General features: G+C 37.9%; 1 protein-coding gene across 16 annotated transcripts in view; it reads right to left on the bottom strand.

The window, feature by feature from the left end:
- PAM (peptidylglycine alpha-amidating monooxygenase) overlaps positions 1–18,604 on the bottom strand; it is a 337,150-nt gene that overhangs the window by 128,464 nt on the left and 190,082 nt on the right. For all 16 annotated transcript variants that reach the window (XM_066381913.1, XM_066381912.1, XM_066381917.1 and 13 more), the window contains one exon: positions 13,529–13,586. In XM_066381913.1, the coding sequence (XP_066238010.1) occupies positions 13,529–13,586 (58 nt within the window). The remainder of the gene's footprint in view (positions 1–13,528; positions 13,587–18,604) is intronic.

Here is an 18,604-nt window from a genome sequence, read left to right as displayed (position 1 = left end):
ATGTAGATGATCATACAGTTCCCTTAGATTCTTTTATTATGAGTGGATTATACTAATAGATTACCTAAAATTGAATCATTCTGGAAATTTCTTTTTTGAACCAACATGGCCAAGTGCATTTTTATCAAGAATTAAATGCATAAAGATATATGCAGCCCTATGATTACTGCACCATTATTTACAATAGCCAAGCCATGGACACAGCCTAACCGACAGATGCCCACTGACAGATGACTGGATAAAAAAGATATGGCGTTTGTGTATAAAGAGATAGATAGATAGATAGATAGATAGATAGATAGATAGATAGATAGATAGATAGATAGAAAGAAAGAAATGTAGGTAGGTACATACATACATACATACATACATACATATATACATGTAACAGAATACTATTTAGCCCTAAAAAGATGAAATATTGCTATTTGTGACAATATGAATGGATATGGAGAATATTATGCCAAGTGAAATAAGTCAGATAGAAAAGGACAAAACTGTATTTTTTCTTTTTTTCCCCCAAAACTGTATTATTTCACTTACATGTGGAATATGTAACAAAACAAATTAATTGAAACAGACAACAGAATGGTGGTTAGCAGAGGTGAAGGGAGTTCCGAGGGTGAAATGGGTCAAGGGGGCCAAATAGTAGTGACAGGAAGACACTAGACTTCAGGTATAACAAGTAATTGAGTACACAGATGTTAAATTATAATCTTGTAGAGTTGAAAATTATATAATGCTATTAACCAATGTTACCACAATAGATTCAATTAAAAAAAAAGCCTTTTGGATGCAAAAGAATGTGAGTTTGAAGTGTCAGCCAAAATCCCAGGTGGAAATATCCCGCAGAGTATTAAAATTATGTGACTTATTTAAGAAAGAAGTCAGAGTATTACATGTTTGGGAATTACTCAAAAATTAAACTTGAAGCCAGGCGGGTGGACAAAAGCACCAAAGATGAATGTAAGAACCACAGAAAAGGCTCAAGACAAGTTGTAGAGAAAGCCCTGAGCTGTCAGCATCTGTGGAGACCTCAACAGTCCTTTTTATATTAATGCACTGTGTGTACTACTGAAAAACAAGGCAAAAAAAACCTTGGGAAAAGAGTGGGCTACCAGCTTGACCAGGCAGTGGCACAGTGGATAGAGTGCCGGACTGGGATGCATAGGACCCAGGTTCAAGACCCTGAGGTCGCCAGCTTGAGCGGGGGTCATCTGGTTTGAGCAGGGCTCACCAGCTTGAGCCAAAGGTTGCTGACTTGGTCTGCTGGAGCCCCCCAGTCAAGGCACATATGAAAAAGCAATCGATGAACAACTAAGGTGCCCCAACAAAAAACTGATGTTTCTCATCTCTCTCCCTTCCTGTCTGTTCCTATCTGTCCCTCTCTCTGTCTCTCTGTCTCTGTCACCAAAAAAAAAAAAAAAAAGACTGGGTTACCATTACATTGATGAAAGAAAATCTTAATAAGCAAAAGACTCAGGTAAGAATGGAGAGGAGATCTGTTGAGAGAGAAATAAATCATGAAGACAAAAACAGACAGTCTCTGTGGCTTTTTATTCAGAAGGAAAGGTAAACATTTTGCCTGAGCTCCTGCCTATACATGGGATCTTCTAATTGTCCTTTGTAAAGTAAAGAGCAAAAATCATTCAAAGTATAACTTCTGTAGCCATATTCTGACATACTATTTTAGGAATCTCTTACTAGTTATAAATTTTAGTTTCTGTAGCCATATTCTGACACACTATTTTAGGAATCACTTACTAGTTATAAATTTTAGTTTCTGTAGCCATATTCTGACACACTATTTTAGGATTCACTTACTAGTTATAAATTTTAGTTTCTTTAATGAGAAATATAGGGGTTCAGAAAGAGCCACCCTAAGATCTGCCTCAGTGATATGGGGATTGTTTTGAGCTAAAGGCAACTTGAGATCCTTAAGGATCAAATAAACTTGTACTCCTTTCTCTTAACGATCTAGAATAATTTAAATTAGGAGCCTGGCACAGGATGAGTTATAACCAGAAATGATTATATGAAAACCTCTAATTACTGAACACATGCTCTCCCTGCAAAGACCTTCTAAAGCCCATGCTGCATTACCTTAATGCTAGCTCAGAATGTCTTCTATAGCTAATTTCCCTTTCTGTCTCTGTATGTAACCTCACATGTATGTAAGGTCTCCGAGTTTCATATATGAGGTTCCCAAATATATGTATGTAATTGAATTTATTTCTTGTTGTTAATCTTCTTATATCTATTAGATTATTATATCATCCAAAAAACAACAAAAAAAAAACATTGAAGGTAGAGGCAAATGTCTTCTTTCCTCACAGAAATAGATTAATATCTTCAAGTGGTAATAAAAGGAAATTTCTATGTTCCCTCTCATAGATACTCACTGACTCACACATTCTCAGAAACTCCACATCTAATTTAACTGCTAAGAAAATTATTAGTACAGAGTAAAAACAAGCAACTGACCAACTTTTCTATGTCTTAAAGAAAGAATATTTTTGAAGTATTTGTATTGTTTGGCTCAAAGTACAACTCATTGCAAGCTGAAAGGAAAAATGTCTCCAGCAAAAAGAATGTCATATCAAACTGTAGATCTAAAATAATGTAGATTCCATAAAATATGGCAGGACTTGGACAATTTCACTGAAGGGTTTGTTACCAGTGGTGGGGAGGAGTCAACTGGGAAAAGACTGTGTGACAGGGTCATACCCTGGGTTTGCTCCATTCCCACTCATTAGCCTGGATGTGCAAAACAAGACCCCACCCCTTGTAAATAACAGTGAGGTCCACTGAGTAAGCTGGAGATGTCAACACCACACCAAACAGAATATGAAAAAATATTTTAAAATCACATCTTAAAAGAAATTCCCCCTTCTTTTTTCATCATAAACCAAAGAAATAAAGAATCCAGGGGGAGAAGAACTAGAGGCTAATAATGAAAACAACTGCATTTAAATGTGAGATTCTGACAGGCAGAATAAACAAAGACAGCCTTGGGGTGGTGACAAACTGGTCAAAACACAGCCTGTGAGAACACAAGGGAATGTTACATATGATAAGATGAATAGTGTCACTGAATCTTCTAACTCAATAATAAGATGACCGTTGTGTAAGCAGAAGCAGACATGGTGCTTCCGTCTCAGTGGATGTTAACAGTTCTGACTGCCTGATGTATAAGATCAAGGAAAATTTTTATAGGCAAATAAGTGTGAATCAGTCCTGGGACCCAAATACTTCTGAAGGACTCAGGCTCTAGAAATAGTGACTCATGCACATTAATTAAGAGAAATATGATGACACACAGTGCACAGGTTGAAGGATTTCTCAAAGGATAATGCCATCTAAGACATGAAAGTATGTGTGTGGGTGAGATATTGAGCAAAGAGATAACCAGGTCTATTTTCTATTTTCTGGAGTTCTAAGCAAAATTTGTTCTAACTGCATGAGGTTGTTAGAGATTTATGGCCTCTTTTAGCTAACATCAGACTACAGTGAGGGCCAGATAATACACCAATAATATGACCTAAAACAATTACATTGAGCAACTGGCTTTTTATTTTTCCTTTGCAAAAGGATATCCACGTCTGCATGTAAAATTTTGATATATCTGCCTGCCTTAGGACATAGAAAGAGTGCGAAGAACACAGAACCGAGTGGAGAAACAAGAGATTAAGGAGATAGCCATGTACACACAACCAGCCCTGAATCACCACTGAACCAGTGGTGGGATTCAGCTGGTTCGCACTAGTGTGGCAGAACTGATACTTAATTTTTGTTAAGTTCGGCGAATGGCTGTCAAAATGGCACTTGTAATCAGGGTTCTCTTTAAGGTGGGCTCCTGGGCAGTTGCCCAATGTGGAAATCACAAATTTACATTCCTTACTCTTTTTTAACCTTCATCTGTGCAATAGCGTATTCTAAGCATGGTAGTAATGTTAATTCCGTCCATAGGTTAAAAAAATTGCAAGTGAGGATGCCAATCAAGAAGCAATGTGGAAATATCTAAACAGTTTTATTGTTTTTGTAAGGTATTATTTTTGTTGTTGTTGTTGTTGTTGTTTTACAGGGACAGAGAGAGTCAGAGAGAGGGATAGATAGGGACAGACAGACAGGAATGGAGAGAGATGAGAAGCATCAATTATCAGTTTTTCATTGCGACACCTTAGTTGTTCATTGATTGCTTTCTCATATGTGCCTTGACTGGGGGCCTCAGCAGACCGAGTAACTCCTTGCTGGAGCCAGCGATCTTGGGTCCAAGCTGGTGAGCTTTTTGCTCAAGCCAGATGAGCCCGCGCTCTAGCTGGCGACCTCGGGGAATTGGACCTGGGTCCTTCCACATCCCAGTCCAACACTCTATCTACTGCGCCACCGCCTGGTCAGGCTGTCAGATATTATTTAATATTTTTTATTAATATTTTAAAACTCTTATAATCAAATTTTGTATACCTCTTTTATTGTTCTTATTTAAGTATTAAATGCATGAAATAACACATTTCGGCATATCATTTTCTTATACTTAAAACGGCATTAGGGCAGAGAACCGGTTGTTAAATTATTTGAATCCCATCACTGGGAGGTACACCCTCTTAGGTAATGATATGCAGTAGAGGAATACTCTAGGTCAGTGGTCCTCAACCTTTTTTGGGCCACGAACCGGTTTTTAGTCAGAAAATATTTTCATGGACTGGCATTTAGGGTGGGATGGATAAATGTATCACGTGACCAAGACAAGCGTCAAGAGTGAGTCTTAGACGGATGTAACAGACGGAATCTGGTCATTTTTTAAAAATAAAACATCATTCAGACTTAAATATAAATAAAACAGAAATAATGTAAGTTATTTATTCTTTCTCTGAGGACCGGTACCAGTCCACGGCCTGGGGGTTGGGGACCACTGCTCTAGACTATGGATAATAAGCTATTGAATAAAAAACCTGATTTTCAAATGCAAGTTTGGATCTCCAGAACTTAGGCATTCTAGAGTTGCTGTCTGTATATATCGTTAAATTATACATCATTACTGTTAACTCTGTTTCTTTTTTCCTCCATGTGGAATCAAACCCAATAAACAGTTTATTTTACAGACTGTGAATATTTTTACATGTTACTAGGACTGTTTTCGTCAACAGTACTTTTCATTTGGTGCTGTGAATCAGTATTACCTATGGAGCTTGTTCAAAATGCAGGTGCACAGGGTCAATGTTAGAGCAGTCCTGCCCCATTCCTCACCACTATTTCATTCAAGTCTCCAGAGGTCACTCCAAGCAAGTGTATCTTTGAAAAGTCTCATGAATGAATAACAGATGACTCTGACTACATTCAACATTTTTAGTGGCTGAATATATTGTATTATGTGAGCAGACTAAGTTTAGTTAATTTGTCTTAGTTAATTTGGACTGCCTTGCTCTTTTAAATGTATAGGACATATAGACTGACCAGGAGGTGGCGCAGTGGATAGAGCGTCAAACTAGGATGCAGAGGACCCAGGTTCGAGACCTGGAGGTCACCAGCTTGAGCGCGGGCTCATCTGGCTTGAGCAAAAGCTCACCAGCTTAGACCCAAGGTTGCTGGCTCCAGCAAGGGGTTACTTGGTCTGCTGAAGGGCTGCGTTCAAGGCACATATGAGAAAGCAATCAATGAACAACTAAGGTGTCGCAACGAAAAATTGATGATTGATGCTTCTCATCTCTCTCTCCGTTCCTGTCTGTCCCTATCTATCCCTCTCTCTGACTCTCTCTCTGTCCCTATAAAAAATAAAGACATAAAAATTTTTGGCCCTGGCCGGTTGGCTCAGTGGTAGAGCGTTGGCCTGGCGTGCAGAAGTCCCGGGTTCGATTCCCGGCCAGGGCACACAGGAGAAGCGCCCATCTGCTTCTCCACCCCTCCCCCTCTCCTTCCTCTCTGTCTCTCTCTTCCCCTTCCGCAGCCGACGCTCCATTGGAACAAAGATGGCCTGGGCGCTGGGGATGGCTCTGTGGCCTCTGCCTCAGGCGCTAGAATGGCTCTGGTCGCGACAGAGCTGCACCCCAGATGGGCAGAGTCTCGCCCCCTGGTGAGCAGAGCATCGCCCCCTGGTGGACGTGCCGGGTGGATCCCGGTTGGGCGCATGCGGGAGTCTGTCTGACTGTCTCCCCGTTTCCAGCTTCGGAAAAGCACTAAATAAATAAATAAATAAATGTATAAGACACATAATAAAATCCAGTTTCTTTTAAAAAATATATAAAAGGAGTTTCTGAAGGTAAAAATCAGTTGATCCTTTAGAGTTGTTTCAATATTGAGAGATTAGAGAGATATAAGTTTCATAAAATAATAATAGAGTTGTTATAATTTTAAAAAAATTACAGACTCCCAAATTTTAGTGCCCTTCCCATAAACATTTCTGTATTTCCAAAAAATAAACATTATACTTCAAAAACCATTCACAAGAACGGAAGATAATGTTCTAAATTGTAATTTAAGTGTAGAATATGATCAACCTTAATGTTCATCATCTTGCAATTTAGCCAAAAGGTTTAGAAAAATGTAAAGCTCATAGCAGTCCAGTCCATTTGGCAGCATGTTACAAACCCGCAGCAATGGCATATCATATTATCTTCTGCCAGCTTCCCGCATAACCATAAAGCAGTTCTACACTAAAATAAAGACCTTCTGCTTGAATATTTTAATCAAAAAATTTAATAGAGAAAATTTCATGAACTTTCACTAGCATAGAGTGATGTTCAATTTAGAAAGCATCCTTAACGTAGTTTACAAGGATTTTAAGCTATTGTTGCCAAATTATCTAAGAAATAAGACACCCGAACAAGCCTATAAAATGGACACAAATCAAAAATGAAATAATCCTTACCTCTGAATAAAGGTATTTTATTTTGGGGGGGAGGTTATTCTCTATTAATTAAAATAATTTTATGGAATACGTTGGGTGACACTGATTGAAAGGATTGTAGGTTTCAGATGCACAGTTCCACAACCCGTCATCTGTACCTTCACTGTGTGTTCACCACCCCAAGTCTCCTTCCATCACCAATTATCCCCCCTGTACTCTCTTCTATCTCCCTCCATTCCTCTTTCCCTCTTGTAATTCTACATATTTTTTCACCCAACACCCCAATTCCAAACCCCCCTAGGAATTTCAGCACCAAAAAGAATTAAACTTCTAGATGATGTACCTTTTAAAACTGAACTTTTTGGTATATGCTAGAACCAACTAAGCGATCAATAAATACACTTTATCAGCCAGGCTATGCAAGATAAAATAGCATAAGCTTCGTTAAGCTCAGTTTTTGTTATGTCACTCCTCTAAGAGTCTCCTATTAATTTCCTTCAAAATCAAATCCACATCCTCCTCTTGCCTGTGCAGGTCATGCATAATATTGTACCAGTCTCCTAGCCCATAACGTTTCTAATGGGACAGCCCCAACCTCTATTCTGCACTCTCATCAGGCAGTCCACCTCACTTAACAGCCATAACCACTGACCTTTACTGCGGGCTTCCTCTATGCCAGGCTCATTTACTTCTCACAACCACCACAGGAGTCTGCTCCCTTTTCCCTCACACAGATGAGCCTGAGGAGAGATTGTCCATGGCCATGCAGCTAGCAAGCAGTGAGGCTCACACTATACCACTGTGCTCTTTTATTGCTCATGCCATTTACTGGCCACTGGAATATTCTCCTCCCCTCCGCAGATCCAAAGAGACCACCATCCCAGATCCCGTTCAAATCCTGCTATTTTTTTCATGGAATTTTCTCTGACTAGAAAAATTCATGCTGATCTTTATAAATGTCACCCCCACTGAAACAGCTGAAATGGCTATATCAGTATGGTTGTCAAAGTGGCATAAACCCCTCGCCACTGAAGGACATTTACACAATTCCCATTCAAAACCAGGTTTTCTGAAGTAGCCATTTACTGGGGGTGGGGTGGTGATGGCATTTTGACATGACTGCAATAAAACAACTATGTCCATATGTCAGGTTTTTTTGTATTTATAAATTTATTTATTTATTGAGGTATAATTGACAGATAACATTTTAATTGTTTCAGGTGTACAACATAATAATCTGCCATTTGTACATATTGTGAAATCATCACCACACAATATATTTAGTTAACATCTATCAGTTACGTTTCAATAATCTTTAGATGTATCTAATTAAAGACATTCCTAAACCTCAGCTTTATAAAATATAATGATTCCTACTCCTCTCCCCTCACTTTTTTATTACCCGAGAAAGCCCTGAGGTTTGTTGGGGTATGTTAGAAACATGGGTATTTGCGTGGCTGAAGGATAGAGGACATTTAAGGGATACTCTGAAACCGGATCCATAGTAGCAGCTTCTCCTTCATAACTGTGACCAAGAAAATGAGGTTCTGTCCACTCATCAGAGACACTAGTATAGTGTCTCAGCTCTCACTAAGTACGTAGCTTTTACTAGAAACCAGAGCAGCTTCCTAGGGTGGCTACTGGAAGGCACCCAATGGTCATGTGGGAGACAGATATGATTCATGTTGGAGAAAATCCTAGGTGAGAAGGAAAAGGTATGCAGTCAACTAACTGGAAGCAAAAAGATTGCATGGGGATAGGGACTTACACACATGTACACTCGCACACTTTTATTTACTGCTGTCAAAGCCATAAAACATGGATATATGAGCATTGTAACTGTGTCAGACCTTGATGTTTATAGTCATACTATGTAGTAGCCCATAAACATGATTAAAATTAGGTTGTTCCAGCAGTTTTTGAAGTATCCTAAAATCACCTTAACATGTGCTTTGTTTAAGAAAGGCCACATTTGGAAATATTCAAGTCTAACTGTGCAATTCTGCCATAGAAATTGTTCCACATTCAAAAGAGAAGCCCAAGAAAATGAAAAGCAATAAATCATTAGATTAATTTCAGCTATTTCTATATTCAAAGGTTTCTATCTCATTTGTATAGTGCAATTTGATAGATAGGGACCTGCCATCATTCACTAAGGAAAAGACACATTTATTTACTGGTCATCCATGTGAGGGAAAGCAAGTGGATGAAGATGACAGTCAAATTTCTTGGCTGAACGGGCTGCTGTCAGAGCCAATTCCTCTGAGTGTCTGTAAAACACCTTTTAGACAGCATCACAGTTCAGTGGTCAAATGCAGATTTTATCATACCTTCACCCATTCCAATTCTGGGATTTCTTATTAAAACAACAAGCAAAAGCAATACTCTAGGGAGAGCTATGATTTTTTCCAAAATATAAAAATTATACTTATCTTCATTCCAGTATTTCCCCAAACACCTACTTTAATTTGCATTTAATAATTCAATAGACAAATAAACACATCAAATGTTGTGTATGATTATATGTAAATATGACAGGCATATGCACATATAAATTTCATGACAACTTGTGATGGTGTTTTCTCAATATTAAGAAGTATGTTTATCTAAAATGAGTTTCCTAATTGGTCAAACAAGCATAAAGCCCAATTTATGATTTATTCAAATGCAACTTTGACTTTTAACACCATCAAGTGTTAAAGTCCTAATAAGCAATCTGGATTGTATTCTTTCTTTTGTGATGTATGTTCAGAAATCTGAAAGTAATGTGAAAGGACAAAGTTTTTTTTTTATGCAGTATTCTTCTTAAGGTCTATAAAATCCATGATATATTAACATTAGGCCCCTATATTTAAGAAGCTTTTTCAGAAATTTAAAAATGCAGTAAACTGTCAAAAAATATTTGATCTCTTGTTTCTTTTTTATTTTTTCAGTTTTGAAAATATTTGTTTTATTTATTTTTTTTATTGATTTTAATTTATTGTGTTTACACAGATTCTAGTGTTGCCCCGAATGCATCTCCCCTCCCTTGTATTAGGACAAAGTCTTTTTTGTGGGCTCTAACATTTGCAGTCTTGTCATCTAGAATTCTACCAGGCTGTGATCTTCTTGAATTTGTAGCATATACCACATTCCCGTTGCCCTAAGCTCAATAACTGGCACAGAGTGGAATTTTAAGTTTGCTGAATTTATGAACAAGTAACTTTTCTTAAACATTTATTCCCTTATATTCAAAGAGTATAATTTAAAGCAAAAGGTAAATTGGTTACTATTCAATATGTTGCCTTAGAAAATGGCCAAACAAAACACTTTTTTAGTGTTCAGTCATGGATTCAGCAAGCTATTATTGGGTCCCTATTTATCCTGTAGCAAACAGCCTACTGGCATTCAAAAATTTTAAAGGCATAGATAATAAAAGCAGAAGTTATCACATGATAAAAGTGTCTTAAGAAAAGACTAAACTAACTTTGGAGGTCTTTACAAGTCTTCATTTCCAACCATATCTAATCTTATGATAAGGTCCTGTGCAACCGAGAACTTGGGGCCAAGTGCCAAGAGGCTTCCTTCCTGGAAAAGCTTTGGTTATCACTGCCGAACTCTCACTTCGGGAGTCTGGAAAAGCGACGTACGATCTATCCTTTCTACATACAACCTAGACAGCCAGCCCTTTTCCTTTTATAGAGCTTTAAAATCTCATGTGTACTGGGTTTTCTTTTGCAACATGGTTTGAGGTTTACTTACTTTTTGGCAAAACTGCCCAGTATATTCCAGTCAGAGTGAGGATGAGGGAATGAAAGAGTAACTATATTTGATGTGAGGAAGACAGAGATGTGCAATTGCTGTATTTGAGCTCCACTTATCTTCTTGATAACTTCTGTCCTTTCTTCTCTGTACCATTATCTTCACACCAGATCCATTAGGATTTAAATGGCATACAAGTAGGGTATCACATAGCTAGTAAAAAGCTTGGGCATGTTTCTGAATCTCTCAGACTCTTTGTTTCCTCTTTGGTAAAATGCTTTTAGTATGCTGAGCTTTCAATAGCTTAGTGTCTGGCAGACCCTTGGTAAATGATGGCTGGTTGTGGGCTGAGTATATGAGCAAGGATTCCATGCAAACTCGTGTCCTAGCATGCCACTAAATCAAAGACACTGATGTTCCTGTTTCTGTGTCTCTAACTATGAAAGGCGACTAACTTCAAAATTGTCCTAAAAGTTAATAAAATAATACATATAAAATTTCCTTAATCAACCCCTTATATAAATCATTTTTGGTACTTCTCTTGGTTTTCAGTTTTCCAGTTCTAATTTAGCCTACACCTCAATTTCTGTTGTTGCTTGATTATGCAAATAATGGTAACTACAAATCACCTGAGGGTAGTACATTAAAGGACTCACACTGAAAGGGAAACATCTGCTTGGAAAAGGTGACAAAATCTTTAGCATTCACACAATCCTCCCAGCAATAAAGAGAAGAAATACTGAAATTAGTTATTAATCTTATAAGATCCTTTAAGGACCTTAGAACTGGGAACAGTTTAATTTTAGAAGAGAGTGGCCTAAGAAAATGCAGAAATGTTTAGCGCCCTGGTTCTAATAGGGCCCTTTATGTATCTCCTGTGAATACTTTTCTTGACTGAATATATTCACTTGTACTTTTCAGTTTTAAATCAGATGAAAGTAAACACACTTATATTTAGAGAGCAGTAACACATTCCAGGATATATATTTATAGTTTTTATAGTCACCAGCTACGAAATTATATGCTACCACCAACCTCCAGAAACAAACCTGTAGTACTGTTGGGAGACACAACATATTACCTTCATATTAATACAGATCTGCAGAGTGGCTTTCTACTTAAGGCAAGTGTAGCCCTGGCTGGTTGGCTCAGTGGTAGAGCGTCGACCTGGCGTGCAGAAGTCCCGGGTTTGATTCCCGGCCAGGGCACACAGGAGAGGCGCCCATCTGCTCCACCCCTCCCCCTCTCCTTCCTCTCTGTCTCTCTCTTCCCCTCCCACAGCTAAGGCTCCATTGGAGCAAAGATGGCCCGGGTGCTGGGGATGGCTCTGTGGCCTCTGCCTCAGGCACTAGAGTGGCTCTGGTCGCAACATAATGAAGCCCAGGATGGGCAGAGCATCGCCCCCTGGTGGGCAGAGCATCGCCCCTGGTGGGCGTGCCGGGTGGATCCTGGTCAGGCGCATGCGGGAGTCTGTCTGACTGTCTCTCCCCATTTCCAGCTTCAGAAAAATACAAAAAAAAAAAAAAAAAGGCAAGTGTGAAACAGGAAGAAACCAGACTATCTCTGAATTTGCACAAAGAAAACATAAAATTAGTAAGAACACTCTTTTAAAATTCTTTTTATGAGTAATTATTATTTTCTCCTATGTTGCCAAACGTGGATATGAAATTGGGGAAATCTTTAACGTTGAAATTTAATGATGAATTTACATTCTAAATCACATTTGGTGTTGCTCAAAATACTACAATTAGGACCTTAAATTATTTTTTTGTCTTTAAAGTTAAAGTTCAGGACCCGGGCCAGTATTGTCCTTTCTAACATTTTTCTTGGTAATGTTCAATTATTACACAAAGTAACAGCCATCAGGCAATGCGCAACTTCTCAAGGTACGACTTTCATCTTTGGAAATTAACTGTGGAGGGAATTCTGTTCATAGAATATTGTTATAGGCGTATTTTCTGTTGTAGCTACCACCAAAGTGTGTGAAAACAAGAATAAATGCACATTGCTCTGGCTTTGCAGATCTATAATGTATATTCCTGCAGGGAGTAAGTACCTCATGAAAATTCAGCCTCAGATGGCCCCAAGGCTATTGTACACACTGTACAATCCACATAAGAGCTGTTTCAGAGAGCCCACTTGAAGATTAGTGTCAAGGGACCAAAGTACAATTCTCATTATCATCACTTTCTCTCCAAAATCAACACGTCAAACCAGAAAAATGAAGCAGGAGAAAAAACAAATCCATGAATAATTTGCCAATCACAACACTTCCCTAAACAGTTAAAAGTCTGCCATAAGGGAGATTTAAGTGAAAACAACCTAGATGAGAACAGATGGCACTTTGCCACTTTTCCTATCTGATTCAAAGATCCACTTAGGGAAGGGCCTGTCATTTAAGAGCCATCCTCTTCTGTAATATAGACAACAAAAACAATGTTTCTTTCGTCCTCACACCATCCCTCCTTCTCCTCTCGCAGTCTCTCCTTCCTTCCTTTCTTCCTTGCTTCCTATATACATCTACCTGTCTGACAAGTAAAATATTACATTCTCCAATGTTGATTCTAAGTGCATTCGATTTACAGCATGACCCAGCAAGTAAATAAACAGTCTGTTGAGTGGAGCGGAATTAAGCAGCCAGCCACAGACAGAAAGCCAATACTATACAAATGGGACCATGTGGTATTGGCAGCCATTGACATCTGCATGCAACTGCTTAACTACTATTACTCATGAATCTCTCCAGATACTGTTTGCAATCTTATCTCTCAGTGGCTCTCTCCAGTTTGTTTCTGCATTTAGGCATGATAAATGCATTTTAGAAACTGACAGTAAAAGATTAATATGCTCATAACCATCAAAGCAAACCTTTCACTGATTTCAAATAGCTTGTCCTCCCTGCCAACCACCCACACCCTGCCCCATCCAGTATTTATTACTTACTCACGAAGGCTTCCTCATCCGTTGGCAAACGCATTGACATGCAGAAGTATGTATCAGACTATTAAAGAAAGAAAGAAAGAAAGATACAAAACTCCAATTAAATTGCTGCTAGTAAAGTAGAAATAAAAATTAGTCAAAGAATGGGCTATGTGACTGAAAAAGAACTACTGGGCCAGTCAGGTCAAGTGGCCTACCATACACTAGGTACACCAAGTTGATGGAGAAGCTAAATCTAAGACTTTTCCTAAGACTCTTCAAATCCTACTTATAAAACCAATGATTGTAATATTTCTAGTATGTCACAGTTAAAAGGCAACATTTTTGATGTTTGTATGAAGACTGAAACAATTTAATGCATTTGATCTTAAAATGGTCGAAATCGGCTATGAACATATTTGCTCTTGGCATAATTAAGGGTTTTATTTCCTGAGTCATTTACAATTGCCCAGAATGTTAACTGGAGGAATACAATGAGTAAAAGTTGGTCTTATAATATTATATTTGGTTGTTCTTTTAAAAAAAAAATTTATGTAGGTTATTGAAGAAATCTACATGAACTCAATTATTCTTTCTTTTCCAGTTATTGGTCTCTTGTATAAATGGCTATTTTTTCACTATCAAATATATTAACATCAAGAATTTTTAGTGATAACAATTGTAACTTAAGGAAAATGAGCTTCTGTTGATCTATGCATTCCACTTCCTTAATGAAAATCCATATTCAGTGAAGTATGTGCTATGGTTGATAATATACCCAATACAAACAGAGACTGACTCATTTAATAATTCATACTTCATGGCTTGTTATTGCACAGTGCTGGATCAAGAGACTACACGAACATGAATACAGATCATTTGGGCTTCTCTGAACCTACTGGTTAGCACCAAAAATTGTAGAATTTGTGCCTGTTATTTTATTTGTGTTGAGATTCAAGGAAGTCCAATACCCATCAATCAAGGATATTATAATTTGAAAAGTTACAGAAATATGATTCAGTCGTCTACTTTTGTATATGCCATTTTGTATCATTTGAGCAAACTGTTTTATTTCTTAAAAGGTTTAATAATTATTTTGATTCACTCTTATTTTCCTAAGAAGGAAATATACTGGGAATTCTTCAAGGTTTCATAGTAAGGAGGTTAAGTTACATAAATGCTGGAGATGTGAACTGTGTATCCAAAACCCAAGAAAAATATTGGCAAAATAATGTTCAAAGATCTCAAAATCATGTACAAGATTGCTCATAAACATTTTTCCAACCTGAGTTACTAATTGACAAAATATTCCTACTCTGTACTAAAAAATAATATGCTCAAGATTCTTTTTTATTTGCTCATCCACAACTATGAGTAAATCACAACTATGAGTAAATCTTTTTTATTTGCTCATCCACAACTATGAGTAATGGAAGATATTCACTGGCTACTACATCTGCTACTATTACCATTTCTGGCCAACAGTGATAGAATGCTTATAATGTGCTAAGCATAGCTCTCAATTTTACTTGTATTATATCATTTAATAAATAAAATAATCCAATATGGTAGACAGATACTACTATGAACTCCTTTTTTTTTTACATTGACAGAGAGTCAGAGAGAGGGATAGATAGGGATAGACAGACAGGAATGAAGAGAGATGAGAAGCATCAATCATCAGATTTTCATTGTGACACTAGTTGTTCATTGATTGCTTTCTCATATGTGCCTTGACCATGGGCCTTCAGCAGACCGAGTAACCCCTTACTCAAGCCAGTGACCTTGGGTCCAAGCTGGTGAGCTTTGCTCAAACCAGATGAGCCCGCGCTCAAGCTGGCGACCTCGGGGTCTTGAACCTGGGTCCTCTGCATCCCAGTCCGACGCCCTATCCACTGCACCACCGCCTGGTCAGGCTGAACTCCATTTTAAAGACATTCAGAATAATGGCATTAATTGAAAACCTAGTATGTGCCGACACTGTTTTAAGCATTTTGCATGTATTAACTCTTTTAATCTTCAAATACATTCCTATGATATAGGTAATATTATCATCCCTATTTTAGAGATGAGAAAACTGACACAAACCAAGGTTAAGTAACTTTACTGTTTGTTCTAACCAAAGCCTGACAAGAAACAGATAGGCTTCTGAACTCCGTTCTTGGCACAGTTACTTAAGAAAGCTTGCAACTAATCTTTTCTCTGTTTCTGAGATCTAAAACTTGCACTACTAAGAACTGTCTCTCACATTCAAGGATGTTATACTGCTCTGATTCTCAGCCAGTGAATGCCTTGATCTAACTTACATCACTGCTTCTTGCTATAAAGATACATTTGTTTTTCCTCTGGTTACATACGAATCAACAAAACCAGATGGCCTAGTCACAAGGACAATCCCCGCTAACATCCCTCAGTGCCTTTCTTTTAACACCTGTAGCCTTTAAAAGGTCTCCCACCTTTTGTTTCAGCAAAGTTGAGTTTAGTTCGCACTGAATCCCTTCCCTACTGCAATAGTTAGTATTGAAGAAATCTGTTCTTACCACTTTAACTAGTGTTCACCTAGTTTATCTTTGCCACTAACAAGTGCAGGAGCTGGGATCTGAACATTAACAGTGTGATTAATGCATTACAGATCAATCATTCAAAGCAATGTGAACTATTAATGACTTAAAGGCAAATATTTTGAAAAAGTAAAATTAAAGTAGCTAAGTACATACTTAGAATATGAAAGGGTCCAAAGGTGTCGATGTAATGCAAAACAAACAGAAGTTCTTTAAATTTGGCCTAATAGTTTTGGGTTTTATTATATCTTTGATTTTATTATAAGCCAACTCAAGTTGTTTTTGGAATAGAAATGTTATAGGCATAAATAGAAATATGAAATTCAGCAAGTTGGTTCTTTTGATAAAAGATGGAAACAACTAAGCATCCTAGTGGTTACATACACAAAATAAAAGAAACTACTTTTTATACTGAAAATTGATCTGATCCATATTGTTTTTCGTTCTCTGATCATCAGCTGAGAAATTTAAAATGACAGAATAACTTGGGCATGTGTTTCTTCTAATGATTTGTATTTCTTGGTTTGTAACTTCTCTATTAATGCACATGTATTCAGATTTCAATGGTTTATTTCCTATTATGTTGAAGCCCATTTTAAGAAAAAAAGAAGAGAAAAAAGAAGAAGAAATAAAAAAGATCCTCTGCAGAATAACCGCTATCCTGCAAAATCATTTTGGGAGAGCCAAGTCTATAATAGGCATTGCAGCAATGGTCTACCATGCACCCTCATGACTTAGGATTTTACTTATGACCCATTTCTCAAGATAAAGAATAATTCTGTTAGAAGAAACAAGTGTGAAACTTCTTCTCTAAAAATAAGCACATTAAAAAATACAGTGTGTTTCAAATCAATAATAAACCTTCAGCTAAAAGCTCTAAAGACCACAGTTCAATAGAATAGAGAATAGCTAAAGGTAATTTATTCTTCTCTGCAACTGAGAAAAGTAGCAGGGATGTTGGTTTGTAGTATTCTGGTACCAGAGTTTGGTTTCTAGAGTTAGGTTGAGAGCTCAAAATCCATGAGCTCACGATCCATGTAAAGAAGAAACAACCCAGCCCTGGCCGGTTGGCTCAGCGGTAGAGCGTCGGCCTAGCGTGTGGAGGACCCGGGTTCGATTCCCGGCCAGGGCACACAGGAGAAGCGCCCATTTGCTTCTCCACCCCTCCGCCGCACTTTCCTCTCTGTCTCTCTCTTCCCCTCCCGCAGCCAAGGCTCCATTGGAGCAAAGATGGCCCGGGCGCTGGGGATGGCTCCTTGGCCTCTGCCTCAGGCGCTAGAGTGGCTCTGGTCGCAATATGGCGACGCCCAGGATGGGCAGAGCATCGCCCCCTGGTGGGCAGAGCGTCGCCCCATGGTGGGCGTGCCGGGTGGATCCCGGTCGGGCGCATGCGGGAGTCTGTCTGACTGTCTCTCCCCGTTTCCAGCTTCAGAAAAATGAAAAAAAAAAAAAAAAAAAAAAAAAAAAAAAAAAAAAAAAAAAAAAAAAGAAGAAACAACCCGAAGTGTTGTTTATGTGGTACAACTGGAGAAGCCAACGGTGCAGGGCCAGGTTCTGCTTCCCGCAGGCTGGCGAGTACGAGCAGGTGCTCTTGTTCATTTTCTTCTTCCAATTATTCTGTGAGTAGATCTAAGCAGCACTACATTATTTTTTACAGAAATGGGAATTAATTCACAGAAAGGTTTTTTTTATCTACCCAAGGCAACCAGGTAGGTGGTGTCAGAGTTAGGAATAAAATTCTTCAAGTTTACATCTTTAAGACTATTAGAGATAATTATGTATATTTTTTACCACTTTCTTGCCATTAACTTATTATTTAAAATTTTCAATGACAGTTGATAGTCCATAAAATATCAATAATAGTGATATTCAATCTTATATTACAGGGGTCGGGAACCCATGGCTCGCGAGCCAGATGTGGTTCTTTTGATGGCTGCATCTGGTTCACAGACAAATCTTTAATAAAAAAATAATAACATTAAAAATATAAAACATTCTCATGTATTACAATCCATTCATTTCCTACCGCTCATGTTCATGGTTGTGGTGGCTGGAGCTGATCACAGCTGTCCTCCGGGACAACACCAAATTTTTATTGGATAATGTGCAACATACATAGGTCATTGTATGGCTCTCACGGAATTGCATTTTAAAATATGTTGCGTTCATGGTTCTCTCAGCCAAAAAGTTTCCCGACCCCTGGTATATTAGTTTCAAGTTTTAATCTAGTTAAATTGTGATATGGAGAGTCCACCTTCATACCTCACCTCTGTTTCTCTAACTGTTGAACTAAACCCTAAATTTTACATAAAATTTAAGGTTCTTCATAAGTAAATAAACAACTTATTTTTTTTAACAAGATGTGTATGTAGCTCATTGAAGAATGGATAGAACAATGGCCTGTGCCAAACTACTATAAGCTTATCAATACAGATTAATTTCTGCAGCAGGTCACCATGAATAGATACTTGAAATTTAAATTCCATGTTGTGATCAATAGTCAGTTTAAGTATTTAAAATGATAATCATGTGTAATACA

Source organism: Saccopteryx leptura, chromosome 4 (genome assembly GCF_036850995.1).
Source record: "Saccopteryx leptura isolate mSacLep1 chromosome 4, mSacLep1_pri_phased_curated, whole genome shotgun sequence".
Lineage (NCBI taxonomy): Eukaryota > Metazoa > Chordata > Mammalia > Chiroptera > Emballonuridae > Saccopteryx > Saccopteryx leptura.
The sequence above is the reverse complement of the archived record's forward strand: the minus strand, read 5'-3'. Positions and strand labels throughout refer to the sequence as shown.